Below are 18,699 nucleotides of genomic sequence, written 5' to 3'. Positions count from 1 at the left end.
AACGTGGCCTTTATTTTGACTGGAAGCAACAATACCCACTATATACTTCCAACACAAGAGATAAAATTCTACAGCTTTAATTAGGAAATAAAAATAGAATAGAAATATAGAATACATAAATAAATAATTTTTTTTTTTTTTTTAAAAAAAGGAAATAATTAACAAAAGAGTGCACCTTTTGTATTAACCAAAAGGCATCAACCGCCATATATATTACAAGAATGACTCTTTATTTGTCTTCCAAACGCTTACTATTTAAACCCCACATGGTACTGCTGCTTGTATTTGAGCACGTTTGAGAGAGAGAGAGAGAGAGAGAGAGAGAGAGGAAACGATAAGGAGAGAGAGGTGGTACGGTCCTGATGGCTTTCTCACCGCTCTGGCTGAATTTTTTTGGGTGGCTTTTGGTTACTTTGAGCTTAGCTAGGTGTGAGCGTGGGATTGAGACTTCTGCGCAACAAGAAGCGGACAGAGTGGATAAACTTCCCGGCCAGCCTCCGGTGAACTTCAGGCACTATGCCGGATATGTTACCGTCAATGAGAGCCATGGAAGAGCTCTCTTCTACTGGTTCTTCGAAGCAACGCAAACCCCACAAAGAAAACCTCTTCTACTTTGGCTCAATGGAGGTATTCCTTTTCACTTTACTTCTTTTACTTCACATGTTAATATGGATAAGCACAGATGTTATCCGAAGAATATAAACCACACAGAGATATATATATCAAGTTGCTTAATTAATTTACTTCACTGAACATGGATAGATATAAATGAAACACACACACACAAAATGAGAGTTATACGTAATTTCCATATCTAGAATAATAAGATAAAATAGTTTATAGCATTCGAATTCTTACTAAAAAATTTGGCTTAATTAAATTGCTATACGATTGTTATATAATTGAAATAACGTGTCAGAAAAAATCATCTTTTGGTTTTTTTTTTTTTTTTTTTAGAAGTGTCGATTCAATGGCTAAGTTTTACCATCACATTATTAAGTTATATGTCAGTTGTATAGTACTCTGCTAAATAACATTATTAATCCATAAATTATTATTCACACTCATTTCATAACGGGTTTTAGGTAGCCATGTCAACCACTTTAAAAAACAAAAGAAAAATCATGATTAGTGTAAAATCAGTGAAGTCAACTAATGTAAAACGGGTATAGGGTGTGGGTTCGAATTTCCGCAATGGAAAATCTCCATGTCTTATTAGTATAAATCACCTTAGTTTCCATTGATACCTTGGTAGGGCGGCGGACGGTTAAGCTATGGCTCGGCTGGTTTTGAGGGTACGTCTGTGGTTTCCGCCATCTAGGTCCCTCCTGAACAGTCCTCCGCAAGTTAGTGCTACTATGGTCACACCCAGGTAGAATAGCCACAATTAGTCTCTCCTTCCAACCTTTTAAATGAGAGAAAAAATAAAAATAAAAATAAAAAACTAATGTAAAAGTAGCATTATATATTTTAAGAAATAATTAAAAGATATATTAGAAAATTAGGTAAATATGAAGGTGTTAATAAAAAGGGATCGAAAATCTTCACACGTGCGATTTACTCCCTGCCTCCGGGCATGTACTAATGGTGGTTGGGTATTGGGTTGTCAGTTGACGAAAATTAAATGTAGTACTTTATGCGTAATTGATAAACGATTTTCTATTTTAAAAAACTTGGTTTTATTTTTATTTAAAGGTCAGTGGTTTAGACCATAGCCTTTACCATATACCCTTCCTCTCTTGAAGAAATCTTCATGAAATTGTTAGCTAGATGATCTGTATATATAACTGCCAACAAGTACTTGCCATAAAGAGCAATCTTAATATATTTGTATCTCACAATTATTTTACAAATGCGACAATACATGTTAACTTGGTGTTGATGCACGCATTGGTTCACCTAACTTTTAAACCGTACAAAATCGGGTTTTGCCTAGAATAATAATTGCGGATCATGTTATATATATCAAATCACCAATTATCATAAAAAACTTAAACTAATAAGAGCATGAGACTAGATAACATGCCGATTATGTGGAGTAAACTATAGGGTTAATATTTAATACTATGTTAAATCACAAATTATTTCAAAGTTGAAGTCGGTAAAAAATGACAAATTTACTCATGTAACTACTATTCTAACAATGCAATCATATTTATAAGTATATGTGTTTGAAGTTTTGCATACATAAGCATGCATGCATGCATGTGAAAAATACTATACATGCATGTACTCTCATTAACATGTAAAATTTCAGGCCCCGGATGTTCATCCGTTGGGTATGGAGAAGCAGAGGAGCTAGGGCCTTTCTTCCCTCAAAATAGCAGCCAACCAAACCTAAAGCTCAACCCATATTCATGGAACAAAGGTTTTATATAGAAGTTCTCTTATCAATGAACCTATAATATTTATTACTTTAATTTCCCATTTTGTCTTTCTTTTAGCGGCCAATTTATTGTTCATCGAATCTCCTATTGGAGTCGGGTTTTCCTACACCAACACTAGCAGTGATATCAAAGAACTGGGCGACAAAGTTACAGGTAATTCCACTATCCTTAAAAAACAGTACAATATTATTAATTATTGTAAAAATTCTTTCAATAATATTTCTCATGACTTTTGGTTAATTAATTTGAATGATCATTAATTAGCCGAGGACTCATACCATTTCCTAATCAACTGGTTCCAAAGATTCCCACAATTCCAGTCCCATGAGTTTTACATTGCTGGAGAAAGCTATGCAGGTAGCTAGCATATTATATATATACATCCTTTTGCCTAGTTTTTAATTAATAGTAATAAAAAAATAATAATGTTAATTAATTGATATTAATTCCATTTGCCACGTGTCAGGACATTATGTTCCACAACTGTCGGAGCTCATTTTTGAGAAAAATAAGAAAGCGTCCAAGGAAAACTACATAAACTTCAAAGGATTCATGGTGAGTACTATACTTCCAATGAAAAGGACATTATTTGTCGACAGGGGCTCATGAGTGGTGATGATCTATAGTGATTAGTGCAGATAGGGAATGCGGCCATAGATGACGTTGCAGATCAGACGGGAATGATCGATTATGCATGGGATCATGCGGTGATATCAGATCGGTTGTACCATGAGATCAAGAGCAAATGCAACTTCAGCGATGAACACCCTCCCCGTAGCTGCGAGTTTGCCATCTATGACTACTTCAAAGTGTACAGTATTATTGACATGTATAGCTTGTACACTCCTAAGTGCCTTGATCAGAGTAATAGCACCGGTGCACGGCGGCGCCCTTTTATCCAAGGCGTCGTCGCTCCACATTACTTGTCCAAATTTGTAAGAATTCTCGACCTTTTTTTCCGGAAAAGATAAAGAAAAAAAGTGTAGGGTTGTTAATTAATTATAAATCGATAATAACAGTTGGTTTTTTGCATTATATATAGGATGGGTGGCACATGAAACCGTCAGGTTATGACCCTTGTGTATCAGAATACACTGCAGAGTATTTGAATAGGCCAGATGTTCAAGAAGCATTGCATGCCAATGTCACCAAAATCTCCTACCCTTGGACTCATTGCAGGTACGTACGTAATAAAGACAGAATTGAACTGTTCTCCTGATTCCGTCTCAAATTATGCACAAATTTAACCTAATGAAAAAAAAATTGAATAAGTCTCACGCCAACGATCATGTGAAGGTATTCGAGGTATATGAATTTGTATTTAATTTACAGCGATATCATCAAAGTTTGGAATGACTCACCAGCATCAATTCTTCCTACAATAAAAAAACTTGTGGATGGGGGTCTCCGCATTTGGATTTATAGGTAATGGAAATGTTATTTATAATTCTATAATTATTTAGTCTAAATCAATATTTAGTCTAAAACACGTCTATTCCTTACAGTGGAGATACTGATGGTAGAGTACCAGTAACTTCAACTAGATACGCGTTGAGAAAGCTTGGACTACCTATTATTGAAGACTGGACTCCTTGGTACACCAGTCAACAGGTATTTCTTCTTGCTTCTTTTTCCTTTTGTTACTTATTTCAATTATGTTTCTCATGTGTGAATTAAAAAAAAAAAAAAAAAACCCTAATTGTTTTATGTTGATTTGTTTAGGTTGGCGGTTGGAGAGTCACGTATGATGGGCTTACATTTGTAACCATTAGAGGAGCAGGTCATGAAGTTCCGACTTTTGCACCCAAACAGTCTCTCCAGCTGATTACACACTACTTGGCCAATCAGAAACTGCCATCTGCACCATTTTAGTTATTGCTAGTTCATCTGCTTTGAATTTCATCCTTAATTTGATTTGATTTCTGGGACCAAGCATATATACCTTACCATTGTATTGCAATCATGCTGAATTGGGTGCCAAATGGTTTTTACTTTCAGTCAATTGTTTTCCCTTTTTCTGAGCTTTTTTTTTTTTTTTTCTGAGCTTTTTTCAGACAAATGTTTTCCTGGAAACCTAAATGCTTGAATAGATATGCCAAATGCAATCATTGTGTTTATGTTGAAAGCTAAGTAACAAAACAAATTTAAGAGATGGCATTGATCAAATTAAAAGAAAAGACAATGTCTAGTACTACTGCATGATTGATTTGTCTAACAGCTTACAATGAATTAAACAATTATTCTTGCTAAAAGTTACAACAAACAAGAGCTCCAAGGATGAATCAACTCTTTGGAAGCAATCACCTAAGATTTAACACACGCTTGATTTCACTCACCTTCTTCTACAGTAATCCTACTTTAACAATCAAAAAAGCCAGGACCAGCCCGTGAAAGAAGCTCCTTGCCAGCATCCTTTCCCATCAGAACCATATCTTCAAAAGCATATAGGCCTTTTCTTGAAGTTTCAAGCACTAAAGTAGACAGAGGAAAAAAGACAAGGAAAAAAGTTAAAAGATAATCACTCCTAAAATGGAGATGCAGCTAAATAAGATTTGAGTGAATTATCCTTGCTGAGCATAGATGTTCATACCCCGGGTTCCATCTGGGGAAGCTACCAACCCTTTAAATATGCAGTTACCATCTTCATCTTTGGAAGCATATCCAGCAATAGGAGTGCGGCAAGATCCATCTAAGGTCTCAAGGAAGGCCCTCTCACAGGCAACTGCTAGTCTTGTTTCCTCATGGTTCAAAGAGGCTATGAAATTGGCCTACAAAGGAAAAATAAGATAAAAGTTTCAAGAAATGTGATTTTTAAACAACCACTAATTACAGCTTAAAATCTTGATATCAAGTTAGAGACCAACATATAATGCGGGCACCTACCAGAAAAATATATATATATAGCTGGAGGAAAAATCAGCAGTATTAAAGTCAATGCTAATATGCACACATACTAACCAGCAGAAAAATGGGAAGCACTACAGAATCATGATAAAAAGCTATGTTAGTGAATTTTAATCTCATTTATTTCCCACAAAAACCCTGGTCATGAGTTATATAGGCATATAACGTTAAGCTCTTAATAGACACAAATCTTTTATTCTCTTGATCAACACCATTATTTATGAAAGAAACCAAGAGGCGTAAAAGGACATGGACAAACAAGACAAAGGCGAACGCGCTCAAGGTGGAAAATCTTGAAATGTTTTCTATGCCAAAAATCCCTTTCAAAAAGAAAGACAGCCTCACCATTAGCCAACTGGCAACTACTGCAGCCACAAACAGGCAATTCTAATATCCCTTCAAGGCTCGAGTCCCAGCTTAAACCCTGGAATTACTGTGGAAGGGCACATATATTGGCCTCAATTGCGTAAAGCAGACCTTAAGGCATGGAGAAGTTATAAATAAAATCTCATCATGACCTCCAAAAATGCTGTCAATTTCAATATCTGTCAATTTCAATATCAGATATAGATTCATGCAAATTAGCACGCATAAACAACCCTAGTTACATTCAAAATCATAAATTTAGGTTTTTTAGAAGAATATGAAATCACATTAACATATCATTTGGTTTGGATCATGCAAATTGCACAAGCCGGTCAGGAGCATGAATTATACTGACATTTGCAAGCTTAGTGAGTTGAACACCATTTTGAGGAGATTATGCTCCCACTCATCTCCAGAACAATAATATTCATCCATGCTTATAGCACATGGATTATTACACAATAGTTAACTTGCGAAACCATAACTGTTAGAACTTTTTAAAAATAAAATATAAGTGTCATGTTGGTGTTAAACAAACTGTTAGCACCCCTCCTCCTTGGATGGAAGCACTTGAACAGAATAGGGGGGAGACAAAAAGCAAGAAAGTTCTATTGGACGCATTTATATCCAGTGTTGCACCTGCAATATATCCCCTCATGTTTCCAATTTCTCTGAATATAATTTCACATTGCTTCAATGTGTCATATTTATGCCATTGCTTATGGTATATAAAAGCTCCACAATTTTTTGTTGATAAGTAATAACCAGTCTTATTAAAAAGCTCTACTATTTCTATTTCAAAATCCAATGTTCAGGCCAAAAAATAAGGAAAAATCCAATATGACCACTCTTCAAGAATTATATTCCTCCAAACCTCTGAATCCAACGAGGTTGTGTTATTTTATTTGATCACAAATTTATTAATCTGGCAGTTACTTGTTAGACCTATTACTAATTGACCATGAAGTAACAAAGAACCACTCAACTTAAGCAAATAAATAATTTTGTTGTGGCCAAAGGTCACAAGTTATGGTCATGGGAAATGATTTACTCACTACAGGAAATATCTTGGTCAGCTGTTACATGATCAATGAAATTATTAAAACCAGTAACTCAGGCAAGAGTAAATAAATGCACCATTTTATTGTCATCGCTTCTACAGGCAATCCCAATTGCCCCTTGAGCAACAGCTGGAAGCATTTCATCAATTGAAAGAATCGAAGTCACATTCTCCGTCATATCTAAGCGTTTAAGCCCAGCTAATGCCAATAGTGTTGCTTGAACGACACCCTCATTTAACTTTCTCAATCGTGTCTGAACATTGCCACGGAAATTTTCAAGTACCTACAAGATGAAGTTAACCCAAAGCAAATAAAGAATCAATAAAATGACATACAAATCCCAGAATGCTGAACCATCTCCCCAAAATAAAAAGGAATAAATATGTAATTGTGCCATAGAGAGAAAAAAGAGCTCTTTAGAAAATAGTACAAATGGGAATGAATGGACTAACAGCAGAAGAAAGGTGGGGGGGACGAGAAAACCAACCATTCAAAAAATGATGCATGCTAAAAGGGCACACCACCTCATATTCATCCAAAAATTCATGTGCTAAATAAGCCCATCTTCATAGATTCCATGTAAAGAGCTTTTACATAAGAAACCCAAGCATTATATCTCCAATCACTTTGGATCCAAGCAATTTCATGTCAATTCTACTAATGTCATCTAATTGCCCATCAAGATAACCTCTAAATATAACACTAGCAACACCCATCCTGGTAAAAGAAGTCAATCATTTCCAAGTGCCTTTGTGTCCTGTGAAAAAGTTTACACAACTGTAGTATTACGTTTAAGTAGTATGCATATCTTTAGAAGCTGATTCTGTGCGGTTTGTCTGACATTCTTGCCCATCAGGCCTACTTCTACAAACTAGGTAGCCAATTTCAAACCTCCAGCGAATGCAGTAACATGAAATTGACTTTATAGTTCAATCAAGACATGTTTACAGCATGTGATACAACATACTAACTTAAGTTTTTTTTGTGATAAGTAAACAACATACTAACTTACATTAAGAGACGGATATTTATGGAGTAATTGTGACTTTCTTCTGAGTGAAGCAGTACCAACAGTGCTCCCAGCTGGAAGCTCTGCTACTGACGCTGCACTCAGGGAAATAAACGCATCTCGAACATCCTCACGCTGAAGGTTACACGGTAAAATTGTCTTCTCTGGTAAGTAAGTTGGAACATCTTTCATTGAGTGGACGGCAATGTCAATTTCACCATTTATCAGTGCCTCATCTATTTCCTTAGTGAACAAGCCCTTCCCACCTATGTCAGCAAGTGGCTGACTTAGTATTTTATCACCTGTTGTTTTTATTATTACGATCTGTATAGCCCCCTCTTCAGCTAGCTCTGAATGTGTTGCCATGAGTTTATCTCTAGTCTCATAAGCCTGAGCAAGTGCTAGTGGGCTGTCCTGCATATAAAAAGAATATAAATAACGCCCCTCATAAAAAAATAAATAATAACCAGTAGAAGATTTACAAAAACAAAATTTACATAAGCAACTAGAAATTGGTACAAATGAAGCAAATTTAGCGAGTCTGCATCATTACTGAAAGAGAAATGATAACTTGCTTGCTCCTACAATTATTGATATTAAAAGCATCCCAATGTACCTTTTCTTCATAGATGAGAGAATACACATCATCTAAACACAAAACCGAGTACAGTAACTCAGATGGCCATACCGCATAGGCAAACCAACAAAAAAAACATTTAACTGACAATCAAAAAGAAAAGTGCAACACCCAAACTAAATCCCTGAATTTCACAAAGAGCTCTATTCTTGGCTGAAAGGCTATGGAGTACAGACTGCCCATATCTGTAGGCATTATGATGTCATCTGCTATTCTACTTTTCATACATAGTAAATGAACCCATATCCAAGCAATTCGACCAACAATCATCCCCGAAGTTCTTACCTTTTGGCGAGAAAGAAACAATTGAAACCAATTTTCAGCATAATAATTGTAACGTACAAGGTCCCAAACACAAATAGCACAAATGAACAATGTAATCGAGCAAGATCAGAGGAACATAACACCTAAGTTACAAAGTCCTAAATGATCAACAACCTAAAAGAGAGAAAGACAAAGCGGACATAACAATGACAAATCATTCCAGCAAATAAAGTATACCCATTACAATTCAACCATAAAAAAAAAAAAAAAAATCAATAATTCACAAAATTTACCAAAATCGAAGCCACACTATGAAAGTTCAAGCAGGGCCAGAGAAGGAAACTGCGCGAAAGAAAGGAACTGAAGGGTACCTTCCTCGGGTGCCAATCCTGATGAGTGCAACTTTGGTCTTCTGTGTCTGCTGCTCAACTGCCACAGAGGCCCTAATGACCCTCACACTATGCTTTCTTGCACAGTTACGAGGAAAAGCTGGAGTGCTAAGGCACGGAGAAGAAAACCCAACACGTGAGACCGACCCACCACTGCAACATTTGATTGGACAAGAATGCCGTGGGGTAAGAGCCTGGTTCATACATAGATAGGAAGAAATAGCATCCATAGAGAGAAACAGAAAGCGAGAGATTGAAGAAGAAGAAGAAGATGGGAGTTATTTCGCTTTGAAGGAACTCCTGTCTAAAGGAGTTGGATGAAAGCTTGGGGGTGGATAGGATTCCGGATTTGGTCCCACTACTGTTCTTATCCTCAGGTTCTATCCATTTAGGCTTTCTTTCAGGCTTTTCCTTTCCAATTTTTCGCCTATTTTGTTTCAATTGGGCTTCACCAAACCAGTCCAAGTTTCCTACCCTCGTTACAAACAAAGAGAAAGCTATGGGCCTATGGCAGCTCTACAAATGGAATTAAATGAGCCATTAATTTTTTTTTTTTACAAAAATTTTGTTAATTTAAAATTTGACTTCACATTTCGTACATAATACATAAGTTAAGTCTTTGTAATTTGTAAATAGACTTATTTGCAATAAACTGTACTATAAAAATGTTTTGAAAAATGTTACATTAGTATTAGTACTAATCAGATTATGATATGTGTCACTCATAATAAAAAAATTCATTAATCCTGTTCTTAATTTTTACTGTAGACAAGCTTATTATAAGTAGGCCAAGACATCCATAATTTTTTTGGTCCTATGCAATATGCATGGAGTTTGGAACTCAATTACTTCTCAAAGGTGAAGCTACGTCAATCGGTATGGGGGATAATTTATGTTCGCATATCGAGTTTAAGTCTTGTTGATGTATATATATAAGACTATATATATTAACTTTAACCATACCTATTTAATTAAACAGGTCAAGCCCTTCAACCCTAATCCTCTAATTTTGCATTGAATTCGTGTCGAGTTTGTGGGTCATGTCAAAAATATCATGTCGAGTTCAAATCGTGTCAAAGCATACATATAAAATTATATAGGTCAACTATAATCCGATATATTTAATTAAATAGATAAAATTTGTCAACTCTAACCCTTTAATTTTATTTTGAATTTGTATTGGGTTAAGTTCAATGTCAAAAATTATCAACTCTATCGAATGGCCTTTCCCCGCCGGTTATCTCCTTCATAAATCACAAGGATATAAAAATAAATGAACAATAAGGATTAATCATTAGAAAATTTTATACAAATATTTGGCAGGACTTCAAGATTATACACAACAAAGACTCATCTTTTTTTATTTTTTAATCAAATAAGAAAAATGATACATAAGGTGAGTTATTCTCATTCTTGACCCGAATAAAGTAAAAAACCCAAATAAAGTAAAAAATAAGAGACCAATTAAAAAAACTTCCGAGCCCGAAAGTCGAAAGCGGCTAATCCAACTACATAATGTGCAATATAAAGTACACTCCAAACAAGGCATATAACAAGAGCAAACAGAAAAACAAAATTACAATCTTGACCTCACGGGGAGGTGAAGAAGTCTCAGGACACCAGAATGAAACACAAGTTTTCAGAGCCTCTCTCTAGAACAGAGAGCAGGACTCGTCTTATTTTAGAATAACACCCACCCATGCTCCAAGCCGTAGCCGTTTACAGGAAAATGCAATGCTGAAAAAAAAAAAAAAAAACTTCCACTACAACTAGTTTTTCATTGATCCCCGAACAGCCCTTCCTGAAGCCTCTTGCAGTCAACCAAGTAAGCGAACCCATAGGCCAAGTTCTTCAACGTGGCCTCGTGCATCTCCTCATCCGCCGTGGCAGTCGCGTCTGTGGAGAAGAAAACCCTAAACCCCCTCACGAACGCCTCACGCGCCGTCGTTTCGCAGCACAAGTTCGTCATGACCCCCGTCACGATCACCTCCTCCAGGCCCCTCTCCCGCAACAACTTCTCCAGGCGCGTGTTAGCGAACCCGCTGTACGTGTTCTTCTCCACGACCACGTCCTCGGGCCTCCGGTCGAGCTCGGCCATGAGCTCGGCCTCGACCGTCCCGTCGATGATGAGGTCGCCATTCCACCACTCCCCGAGCATGCCGTGGTCGTCGGGGGACTTATGGGAGTGGCGCGTGAAGATCACAGGGATGGAGGCGCGTCGGCAGAGGTGGATGGTGGAGAGGAGATTGGGGAGGATTGGGTTAGCCATGGAGGAGAAGTAGTTCTGTATGTCAATGACCAAGAGGGCTGAGGTTTTGGGGTCTGGATTTCTCTGTCTGATCTCATACTTTTTGTATGAGGCCATTGATTTCTGGGTTGAGCAAGAGAAGTGCTTAGGCTTTGTTTGCCTCTCTGGGTTTTGAGATTTGATGGATCGGAAGAGAAAGAAGGTGATCACTGATCGATATAATTGTAGGGATCAGATCCCCAGCAATAGCTTCAATTTTTTTAAAAATCTTGACCTTTGATTCTCATCCAATGGTCTAGAATCTGCCATGTGTCCACTAATTAAAAATAATAATATTTTATTATTTAAATCATATATATATATATATATATATTGGAAATTATATCAAGGGAAATTATATCAAAATACCTTGGGTGAGCACGCCAAAATGTTTTTGTCCATAAGTTTTTTGTGTTTTTGACAATTTACTCCTTGAGTCAATTCAAAATGTCAAGAAAATCTCTACTATCAAATTTGTTTTAATTGTCGTTAGATTGGTTGAAATGTACAATTTTGTCACGTCAGCATAATAATTTTTTATTAATTTAATTTAAATTTTTAAAAAAAAAAATAGAAAGGGTGCCCTCAAACCATCTAGAGGTGGCTGTGAGCCACCCAAAACCACCCCTAAGGTGGCTTGCGGCCACCCCTAAACCTAAGGGTGGGCTGTGGGCCACCCCAAACCACCCAAGGGGTGGCTCGCGGCCACCCCTAACCACCCAAGAGGTACTAGCACCCCTAAGGTTTAGGGGTGGCCCACACTTGGGGTGGCTCGTGAGCCATCCTAGGTGGTTTGAAGAACTAACGAGTCGGTGTTGTATTTATTCTTTTTTGGTGGATTAGTATAGTCATTTGTTTTGTTTTGGGCACATAATGAGATGAGTCAATTTTGTAGACATATAAATAAGCTATTTACTCTTACCTTATATATAAGTAAAGTTTGCCTATTAGGCTTCACTAGGTCATTATGTAAAAATTAAAGTTAAGAGTAATAGTTTATCTCCGCACACAAAACATAATTTTTTTTTATATGTTTGAGCATCTACAAGAGATTTGATGAGGCAAATATTGAAAGCATGTTCAGAAAATATTGAATGTATGGTGTTCTTAGATTGATTATCATACTTAATCTATACTTGATATATAGAAAGAACAGATTTATTATCGATTTATTATAATAATTGGTGTCAGAGCCTCTGTTTCTTTTCTTCATTGCTGTAATAAATATTGTTTTAAGCCATGTTAATTTTTTTTGTTTGTTCTAAAACGAGATTTGAATTTGGAGTAGATGAGGCAGCAGATCTACTGATCTAGACTTATTCCTACCGGTGTGTCGTCCGTGCTCATCGACATCAAGGTCTAGTGAGCGTTGCCGTTGTGTTTGGACAATACATAATGTGGTGTGCGCCCTGTGTCGATCGAGCAAGGGAAGATGTTGTGGGTGTGTGGGGTGGTAAACTGAATTTTTGTGGCTATTTTTCCTTTTCCCTTCTGTTTTTTTGGGTGTTGTTTGACTGACTTTTATGTTGAAGACATTGTGGATGGGACGCTGCTAAATTAAGATGTGTATATATATATATATATATATATACACAATCACAGATCAATAAAAAAAAAAAAAAAATCGGATGGAGGCAATTTTTCATCGAGAAAAGAAAAAAAGAAAAAAATTGCTTTGAAAAAGGGGTGATGTTTATCAAAGTTGATTTTTTTTTTTTTTTGGAGGGAATAACATGTAAGTTTTTGTGAAAGGCAAAAGATAAATGACTAGCGTTGATGACTTGTTAGCCTATCATTGATGAACCATTTGTTATTATCTATGTTTCAATAGAACTCAAAAGACGAAGAATATTATTTATATATAAATTATAGTTTTTGATGTTTTGAGCGTGTGCGTGAAAATTTTTTGGAAATATTATAAGGCTACGAAATGCTCTCTGAAAGCTAGGAAATTGCAGCATTTTTTTTCTTTTGTTTTTAGTGCATTGAATTTGTCATTTTGCTTTTGCTTCATATGAAGTATAAAGGCTTGCTTTTTTATTTTTATTTTTATTTTTTAATTTTTTTATTTAAAGAATATATGCGTACCATCAATTCTAAAAAGGCAAATTTGTGTCATGTGGCATTATATTTTATGCGCCATTTGTGTTGTAAAGATTGCAATATTTATTTCAACATTGTTTTATTTTGTGAATATATTATTGTTTTGTTTTATGAATTCATATCGTTTTGGGTATACATATTATTTTTATCAATAAAAAATGAGGGCTTTGACAACTCCATTGATATTTATTTCAGTCATATGTGATTGTTATTTTGATTGAAATGTTTTTTGTCGAGCATAAATTATTAATGTGTTATGCATACATTTATGTTCGACGTAAAGATTTAAGCTTTATGATACATGAATTGACAATTTCCTGCATGCGTGTTAAACGTGAAACATATAATCAAAATTTTTTATTTCCTTTGTTTTGGACAACATTTTTTTTTTTTTTTTTAACCCAAGAGATTTTCAGTATTATTTATTGAAATGTGTCGTATTATGAAAGTAATAAATTACATATATTCTCATAAAACTTTGTTATGCTCTATCGGTTGATAAAATACAAATGATGCAACTCTTGCATTTGTGACACTCGTTGATTTGTAAAATGACCCATATACGTGGAAGAGTTGAATCAATGTAAAATAAACTCATGCATGAAGGAAAAATTTATTGTAAATGCACGTGTGAGTGTTGTGTCTCATATTAAGAAAATAAATAAAAAATTAGTACATATATTATATTGAAGAAAACAAATGTTAATATCTGCATATTTTGTATACAAATTGTTTTGTATACATTGATACTGAAATATTTGATTATAGCATTTCTAAAAAATTTACTTCCTTAAATCATCAAACGTACACGTGGTCTAATACGATTGGAGGTTTCAACAAAGTCTCGACGCTTGCTGGGCCGCTAGAGGCTTTTCCTTGGATCCGTAGGCAACACACCTCACAATTACTGTTTGAATCGAAACGCAGAAAGTAAGAGGAGAGCATAAGCGCACAAAGGGGAACGTAGGATGTCGTACCTGCTACCTCACCTGCACTCAGGATGGGCCGTAGATCAGGCCATCCTGGCCGAGGAAGAACGACTCGTCGTCATCCGCTTCGGCCACGACTGGGACGAGACCTGCATGCAGGTTCGTAATCACAAACAAAAAACAAAAATATTTTTGAAATTAATTTTAGTTTCAGTGATTAGGATCAAACCCTAATTCTTAAACTCACCTTTTTATTTTTTTTATTTTTATTGTAGATTTAAAGCTTTTAGGTGTTTTCATGTTTGAACCAGATTTGTTTCGAATCTTCAAAACCTAAATTTTACGCAGTAATGAAAGGGCGTCCGCCTATTTCCCTCTTGGGAAAATCTTGTTTTTACCAATATTCTTGATTGGAAATTTGGCTTATGTGCTGGTAATTTGTATTTGCTTCATTTCTCACCTATATCGCTATACCTGTTCAACCAGGCTAGGGTTCGTGCTTTTTCAATGTTTAGTTAATACCTTTTTCATCATTAGATTTGTTCAAAAGAACTACGACTATTGGTTCATAGGAATTGTTGCTCATCTAAGATTTGTGTATTGCTTATTAGTCTTGCATAATTTGGTTTCTGTATGTTCCCTTGGTGAAGAGTTCGATTGGTTGGCCTAAATTATGAATCGAACTCTGTGGTATAAAAAATAATTCAGAGGTTCTTGGGGTAGGCCAAAATAACAATTTAGTTCTTGCAGTCAAATTTCGTCAAAATACTTGACGGATTCCGTTAGTGTGCCACGTTAGCACCAATAAAATGATGACATGTGTTCCTTTTCTTTATTCTGCTTGTGCAAGTCTTGTTTTGCTTTGGGTGGGTTGAACATATATTTTTGCATCTGCCATCATACCCATAAACATCCCCTGTATGAATGATCTGTTTTTGAAGTTAATTTGGTGACTAGTGGACCCACTCTCATGCTGAATATGCATTTGCATGCTTTGAACAGACTTTGCGTGGAGTCTGTTTTAAGCCAGTAGAAAGGATGAGGGTTGTAATAGCCAATTTTGGATTTAGTCACATTTCATGAATGGAACCTTCAGTTTGAAACAGGATTCATAAAGCCAACCCCGCAATTTGATTAGGAATAAAGGTTTAGTTATTCAAGTTGAGTTGAGTATCTATTAAGTGTATTTATTTCTTTGGAGGGTCTAGAGTTTATAGATACTTTGAGCTTCATGCCTGTCAACAAGAGAGAGCCCCGCTTAAGTAAATGCCGAAGGAAAATGGAAATTAGAATTTAATGAATACAATAAAGAAAAAAGAGATATATTTTGGTGTAAATAGATGGAGCACGGCGAAGCTCATAGGCTTTTAAGTGACCAAACGTTGAGGTTTTAGGGTTTAAAAGCTTTAAAATTGCAAATATGTGGTGTCGCATTCGGGTTTGTAATTATGGTGGAGCCCAAGTTTGGGTTTGTAATTATGGTGGAGCCCAAGTTTGGGTTTGCAATTATGTTGAAAGATAAAATTGAAAACTCCATTAGTTCAAGGGCATCACAGGATTTTACTGAAATACATGTTTCCAGGTACTAGGTGGGGTTAATGATTAGGCATTACCTTCTTTTTTCTTTTTGGGAAGTTACATCTGGTGAAGGTTCTCTGTAGCTCAGCAAGCCTCTAGTAGTCTGTCTTTAAGGCATCTTCATTTAACACACACACACACACTCATTACTTATCGAAAAAAAAAAAAAAAAAAAAAGAAAGAAAAAATGAATGCGCACACACGCCCCCCCCCCCCACCCAAAAAAAAAAGAAGCTTTCTGATGATCTTTTCACTTACAACACCTGAATGGAAAAGGTTATGACGAACCGTTACCTTGTTATCTCGAATTATCCCTGCTGTGGTTTTCTAGACGAGGGACTGCTATTTCTGTTGAATTGTTTCTCACTTTGTTGTGAAAGCTGGCTATGTTCTCAATCGTTATCTGTTGATGGTCTAATTAATTTGTTTTGATCTAGATGGATGAAGTGCTGGCATCTGTTGCTGAGACAATTAAGAACTTTGCTGTCATTTATCTTGTGGACATCACGGAGGTGCCCGATTTTAACACAATGTACGAGCTGTATGACCCATCCACAGTCATGTTCTTCTTCCGGAACAAGCACATTATGATTGATCTTGGCACTGGAAATAACAACAAGATTAATTGGGCTCTCAAAGACAAGCAAGAGTTCATTGACATTGTGGAGACAGTGTACCGTGGGGCAAGGAAGGGACGTGGTCTAGTGATTGCTCCAAAGGACTACTCCACCAAGTACCGCTACTAAGTCCATGTGCAAGTTGTGATGTACTTGAGGTTTGTAAGATCAAATCTTGAAAACCTGTTGCATAATATTGCACATTCTCTGGAATTAGTTGATTTGAAAACTTGGAAGATTAGATCTTGAAAACATATTGCTTGAAACTTGAATTCTCTAAAAATCAATGCTCGGAGATATCAGCTTTATGGAGTAGAGGTCACTACTTCGAATCTCTCATTTTCCCTCTCCTTGGGGCCAATTACTTTTATATATATGGGGATATCATTCAAGGAGTTTTACAAGTAGTGCTTTTCGCTTTGGCAATGCTCTATTTAAATTCAATAATAGTACCAGCCCTAGCATTTAAAATCCAAAATCAATTCTGTTACGTATACAAGATTTTGTGCAGCATGTCTGAGTGTAATATCATGTCAACTATTGGTTCTAGACTGAAATTTAGGACGTGATGGGCATTCACATGTTTTCAGTCAAGTAGCAATCTGAGTCTCGACCGGTGGGCTAGATAGGAACCAAAAGGCTAGTAAAGGTGTAATAATTTCATGGTGGGACTAGCAATAAACTCATAGCCATTGCTGTTGAAGTTAGGGTTTTACTTCTCATGGCTCTCTTGAAATTTTATTTTGAAGTTTTCTCTTTTGCGCCTGTTAGTTTATATATCCGTCGACCGCAAGGGACAATAGGCAGAACTCATATATCTTCTTCATTTTAGCTTTAATTATTATTTATCCAACACAGATATTGAGAAACATAAATGGTTAGGTGGTCGTAGTGGTATGTTTTGTGCTTTTCTAACTCAATGTCTGTGTTTGATAATGATCTCAAAACAATGATGGTTTGGTTCTGAGATTAGTCATGATTCCCCATATAGTTTTCACTCGTTACTGAACCAAAATTTTTGTGCCAATAATGTGATCAGCAGTTGAAGTTTCCAAGAAGGCTTTATGCACAGTTGAGGAACGGTAACTCCTTACTCAGTATTTACTTTCCAGTTAGACTGATGGATCTATAAATTTTCCTCTTTGAGCCATTAGTATTGCACCTGGTACTACTTTTCAGCAAAGTTCTGATGCCATGTAAGCCGGCACAGTACTCTGAGAACTGAGCTTCAATTAGTGGTTTGAGTTTGGTTGGTGATTCTAGGTGATCTAAATTACCATCTGGGTCGGACTCCAAATACCCGAAATTGATCTTACTCTTGAAGGATTTACTTGTAAGAAGGTTGTGGTGTATGTTCGATGTGTATAGTCTTTGAAGTCTCCCTTGTGGTAGGGCAGGAAGAGTAAAAATTCCGGCATAATAAGTGATTGCTTGCTCTCTGTGTTGTAATGGAAGCAGTGATCCAGGAATATGCTCCAAATTGTCATGGGAACTCTTCTTCTGTAGTCTGAAAGCTAGTATGCTAAACGACCTAACCGAATAAAAAGTCTTTTGCAGCGTATTACACATTATAATGAGTTGGCCTTCCGCATTCACTCTGATAGTGTGTTGGTCATTTTTGGCTCGTGCTTTGTATGCTTGTCTGCTTCGATGGCACTGTAAGATTATGACCTAATCAATGGTCCAGATATGTCAGACCACTATCCTCATCTCAAGAAAAAAATTGAAATGTGGAAGGATTCAGGGTGTTCGGCCATATTAAACTTTTTAAAAAGAAGCCTCAAGGTGGGTGTCAACTCTCAACGGGTGCAGTTCTAACTAGAATTGAATGCCATCTGAATCCATCAACTAAAATTGGCTTGTCAGTCTTTTGTTGCCGCATAAAAGAGCTAAAATGGTTTGCTGTTGAACCGACAAGTAATGGGGATTTAGAAATAAAAGACAATTATCTTATCATCCATACCATGTTACTGCAACCATTGGAATTCTAAGAACTTCAGGTATTGGACAATATGTACATGATTAGTGTTTCATAAGCTCAAAAGCAGCTTAAAGATCCTACATCATGGCCCAAAGTAAAAATAGAGAATAAAAATTTTCTCCAAGTTGGCTGAAATTTTTTTGTAGTAATACATTTAAAACGTACAGTTATTGTCTTCGAAGTTATA

At 36.2% G+C, this 18,699-nt stretch overlaps 4 protein-coding genes across 6 annotated transcripts; 2 read left to right on the top strand and 2 right to left on the bottom strand.

Moving 5' to 3' along the window:
* Window positions 1–342: 342 nt before the first annotated feature.
* SCPL34 (serine carboxypeptidase-like 34) lies at window positions 343–4,380 on the top strand. Its single transcript, XM_059592700.2, has 10 exons — window positions 343–627; window positions 2,258–2,368; window positions 2,445–2,540; window positions 2,652–2,744; window positions 2,854–2,942; window positions 3,026–3,322; window positions 3,430–3,566; window positions 3,720–3,812; window positions 3,893–3,998; window positions 4,110–4,380. The coding sequence occupies exons 1-10, from the start codon at window positions 363–365 to the stop codon at window positions 4,257–4,259; spliced, it is 1,437 nt and encodes a 478-aa protein (XP_059448683.2). The 5' UTR covers window positions 343–362; the 3' UTR covers window positions 4,260–4,380.
* A 138-nt stretch (window positions 4,381–4,518) lies between these two features.
* Window positions 4,519–9,378, bottom strand: HEMC (hydroxymethylbilane synthase). The gene is made up of 5 exons (XM_059592701.2): window positions 9,000–9,378; window positions 7,731–8,136; window positions 6,795–7,001; window positions 4,978–5,155; window positions 4,519–4,858 (listed from the first exon to the last, which is right to left on the bottom strand). Exons 1-5 carry the CDS (start codon window positions 9,245–9,247, stop codon window positions 4,746–4,748), a joined length of 1,152 nt encoding a protein of 383 aa, XP_059448684.1. The 5' UTR covers window positions 9,248–9,378; the 3' UTR covers window positions 4,519–4,745.
* A 1,103-nt stretch (window positions 9,379–10,481) lies between these two features.
* LOC132179903 (nicotinamidase 2) lies at window positions 10,482–11,516 on the bottom strand. The gene has a single exon (XM_059592699.2). It carries the CDS (start codon window positions 11,380–11,382, stop codon window positions 10,795–10,797), a length of 588 nt encoding a protein of 195 aa, XP_059448682.1. The 5' UTR covers window positions 11,383–11,516; the 3' UTR covers window positions 10,482–10,794.
* A 2,766-nt stretch (window positions 11,517–14,282) lies between these two features.
* Window positions 14,283–18,099, top strand: YLS8 (mRNA splicing factor, thioredoxin-like U5 snRNP). Of its 3 annotated transcripts, none has more exons than XM_059592698.2 (3): window positions 14,283–14,495; window positions 16,352–16,689; window positions 17,574–18,099. In XM_059592698.2, exons 1-2 carry the CDS (start codon window positions 14,376–14,378, stop codon window positions 16,658–16,660), a joined length of 429 nt encoding a protein of 142 aa, XP_059448681.1. In that variant the 5' UTR covers window positions 14,283–14,375; the 3' UTR covers window positions 16,661–16,689; window positions 17,574–18,099. The 3 variants fall into 3 exon arrangements, with proteins under 3 accessions (XP_059448681.1, XP_059448680.1, XP_059448678.1); XM_059592697.2 differs by having other exon boundaries at window positions 17,571–18,099; XM_059592695.2 differs by lacking the exon at window positions 17,574–18,099 and having other exon boundaries at window positions 16,352–16,926.
* Window positions 18,100–18,699: the final 600 nt, after the last annotated feature.

This window comes from Corylus avellana, chromosome 4 (genome assembly GCF_965113065.1).
Source record: "Corylus avellana chromosome 4, dhCorAvel1.hap1.2, whole genome shotgun sequence".
Classification (NCBI taxonomy): domain Eukaryota; kingdom Viridiplantae; phylum Streptophyta; class Magnoliopsida; order Fagales; family Betulaceae; genus Corylus; species Corylus avellana.
This window is presented reverse-complemented; position numbering and strand designations above follow the sequence as displayed.

Coding starts and splice junctions, on each gene's coding strand:
- YLS8 (XM_059592698.2), top strand. CDS start 14,376: ATGTCGTACCTGCTACCTCACCTGCACTCAGGATGGGCCGTAGATCAG. Junction 14,496..16,351: donor GGGACGAGACCTGCATGCAG/GTTCGTAATCAC, acceptor GTTTTGATCTAG/ATGGATGAAGTGCTGGCATC.
- SCPL34 (XM_059592700.2), top strand. CDS start 363: ATGGCTTTCTCACCGCTCTGGCTGAATTTTTTTGGGTGGCTTTTGGTT. Junction 2,745..2,853: donor TGCTGGAGAAAGCTATGCAG/GTAGCTAGCATA, acceptor GCCACGTGTCAG/GACATTATGTTCCACAACTG. Junction 3,567..3,719: donor TACCCTTGGACTCATTGCAG/GTACGTACGTAA, acceptor TTTAATTTACAG/CGATATCATCAAAGTTTGGA.
- HEMC (XM_059592701.2), bottom strand. CDS start 9,247: ATGGATGCTATTTCTTCCTATCTATGTATGAACCAGGCTCTTACCCCA. Junction 7,002..7,730: donor ATAAATATCCGTCTCTTAAT/GTAAGTTAGTAT, acceptor TTCATCTTGTAG/GTACTTGAAAATTTCCGTGG. Junction 5,156..6,794: donor GAAGCGATGACAATAAAATG/GTGCATTTATTT, acceptor TTTCCTTTGTAG/GCCAATTTCATAGCCTCTTT.
- LOC132179903 (XM_059592699.2), bottom strand. CDS start 11,382: ATGGCCTCATACAAAAAGTATGAGATCAGACAGAGAAATCCAGACCCC.